Source organism: Papilio polytes, unplaced genomic scaffold (assembly GCF_000836215.1).
Source record: "Papilio polytes unplaced genomic scaffold, Ppol_1.0 DF822067.1, whole genome shotgun sequence".
NCBI classification, from domain to species: Eukaryota; Metazoa; Arthropoda; class Insecta; order Lepidoptera; family Papilionidae; genus Papilio; species Papilio polytes.
In genome coordinates, this window is record NW_013527137.1 from 2,341,871 (window position 1) to 2,344,643 (window position 2,773).

General features: G+C 31.4%; 1 protein-coding gene across 1 annotated transcript in view; it reads left to right on the forward strand.

The window, feature by feature from the left end:
* Nucleotides 1-230: 230 nt before the first annotated feature.
* The window catches only part of LOC106106835 (G protein-activated inward rectifier potassium channel 3-like), a 7,792-nt gene continuing 5,249 nt past the window's right edge, over nucleotides 231-2,773 (forward strand). The window contains exons 1-2 of the mRNA XM_013287494.1: nucleotides 231-467; nucleotides 2,715-2,768. Of these exons, the coding sequence (XP_013142948.1) occupies nucleotides 358-467; nucleotides 2,715-2,768 (164 nt within the window). The 5' untranslated portion in view covers nucleotides 231-357. The remainder of the gene's footprint in view (nucleotides 468-2,714; nucleotides 2,769-2,773) is intronic.

The window sequence follows — 2,773 nt, forward strand, 5'->3', positions numbered from 1 at the left end:
TTGCAAAAAATAAATTGAGACGTAATTTTTCTATAGTTCAAGTGTTTGCCTCCTCTCTTCAGTATGTTGTTTTTGAAGACGATGAGGAAGTTTGTGGTGCTATTGTTCGATATTAAAGAAGTATTCAGTGAATGTTTGATTAATGTCTTACTCAAAGATAGAGCGGTGACAATCTATTAAGTCTTTACGCGAAACATATTTAGCATTTTGTTTTTTAATAAATTATAGCCTATATTTTGCATAAAAGTGCTGGTTTGAGCAGCCGTTGACAGTGAAGGACTGATCTTTGAACCGTGAAGTCGGTTGTGAACCTAGTGTCGGACGACCGTGGACACGATTGCTAGACCTGTGAAATTAATGCTTAGTAGAATGTCTGGACTTAAAAGATGTATCAGTCAAGTGTCCATGTTCATGACAGGGAAGCCGATAAATTCATCTGAATCAGCGTGGAGAGAGGAACTGCAAAAGTAAGTCGATAATAAAACAACGCATAAAGCTATTAAAAACATTTAAAAAGAATTTACTCGTTGCACCGTTGACGAAACATTGAAGGTCTCTTACAATAATAGGATAGTCTGACTCATGAACGCTATTGAAAAAGTACTATAAGAAAAAAGAATAGATACAGTTTTATATGAAGCTATTTCCAGCGTTCACAAAGAGTACGTGAAAGAGGCGGTTGATGAGCGGTTGATGACGTCTTTCCACTGGACATCCCGTCACACGACATACTATGACGTCACTATCATAAGCTTAAAATAATTTATTCATACGTTAACTCTTGTTTAGTCTAATGTAGATAGAGCATGAATATTGTGTATGCAAAAAACAAGCAGACAGTAACAATAACGTTAATTAAAGTAAAGAAAAACATTTTTAATAGTTGCAATATTAAAAGGGATAGATTGTCAGAGACAAGACAAACTTTATGTCGCTACGTCACTCTTGTTAATAAAGCCCCCTGCACACTTTCAGTTTGAACAGCACAGTTATAACTGAACAGTCGTACTGTTAAAACTGTGTGTGTTAAGTAATTTATCTGTCAATTGTACTATACCGTTAAAGTTAACTCATGTCATTTATTATTTACACGCACAGTCGTTAAATTACTTTTCAAAATATTAATAACTAAGATATGTGCATTAAAAATAAATAACTTTGGTATTACTAACATTTAAAAACATTACAACTACGCCTCGTTTGTTGTCGCATTGTTTCACAACAGGTGACTAAAAAATAAACAAATATTTGTAGATAATAAACAATATCGTGTAATGTCACACCTAATGTGAGTAACTGAGAGTAATGCGATGACGAAGTTTTTAATTTTTTAGATGAAGCACCAAAAGGATAACTCTTTAAATTTCTGAATACAATCGGTTCAGACGTTGACGGTGAATTTATTCTCAAGTTTTCATTTTAATAAAAAAAAAGTATTTTTAATGAGAGGAGAAAAATACTCAACAATAAAAAGAATTCGGAAAAATTTCATATGTAGATTTGAAAGTCAGGGATGGGAGGTCCGTTAGTGACTCAGTGCATAAAATAGTATACAACATGATATTACTAGTTAAAATCGTGTTATTTCGTAAGATGTTTTTTTTAACTGCTATTTTATTCGATTAACTTACACACAGAACGAGCACATAATGGGAAACAAAAATTTATTAGGCTCGAAAATTATCAATTTCTCACAAGTTTAACGTCACGTTTACCACGTTATCTTTCGGCTTTAACATTGACATTTTGCTCTAGGACAGTACTTAAAGTCAGAATTTAACTACATAGAAAAAAATCTTTACTAACATTTATTTTTATTAGCACCAAGCTTTCTGAAAAAAGCTTCCATTTATTTAATAGAGTTATATGATTTATCTAATCCTTATAATATGGTATCACTACATATAGATAAAAAGCAGTTAAATTAATTGAAGCCAGATTGTCCTTGTGGCTTGAGTGACGAGATTACAAACGCAAACACAAACTAATGGACTACACTCGCAAGTTAGTCATAAAAGCTTTTAAGGCAAATAACTTTTATTTACTTTGTCGGGATTGTATTTGTTTTATCATTTACTCTGATCCTATTTATTTGCATTTTTAGCATTGATTAAAATTATAAAAGTGTTTGTATTCTATGTTTCATTAAATAGCGTGAACATAATATGCCATTAATAAACAGAGGGTAAAATCATTATTTTTATTAGAGTATACATTTAAACTGCGATATCATATCCACTATTTTGTCGTCGTCATGAGCTAGTTTAATTATTATAAAAATGTTTCCAATCGACGTACTATTCACTAATAAATTTAATTCAAAAGCAGTTTAACAAACATTTGGTTATTGTATCAAAGAGTGCGTCACGGATCAATGTCCGAATGAGCGATTCCGACTGGATTCAAACGCCAATTATAAATTCCAGGTCACAGAATGATATTATACCATGATCGCACAATGTTTCGTTATATCATGGATGGAAAGATTTAAAACAATTTTTATTAGTAAAACATCTTGAACATAGTGAACAAATTCAGATTTTTAAAACTTTAGTATTTTGCCACTCAAATTGGGATAATTTTATAATTACGAGTAAACACACAATATTTATATATATTTTAAATTAAATTTGATTACTATTCAAATTCAAATAACTTCCATAAAAATGTTTTAATAAAGGGTACATAGATTAATAGTGTATATATGTTTCCAGATACCGTCAAGCCCGCTACGCAGCAAGGCGCGTCAGAAAACGCGTCATCTTCAAGCACG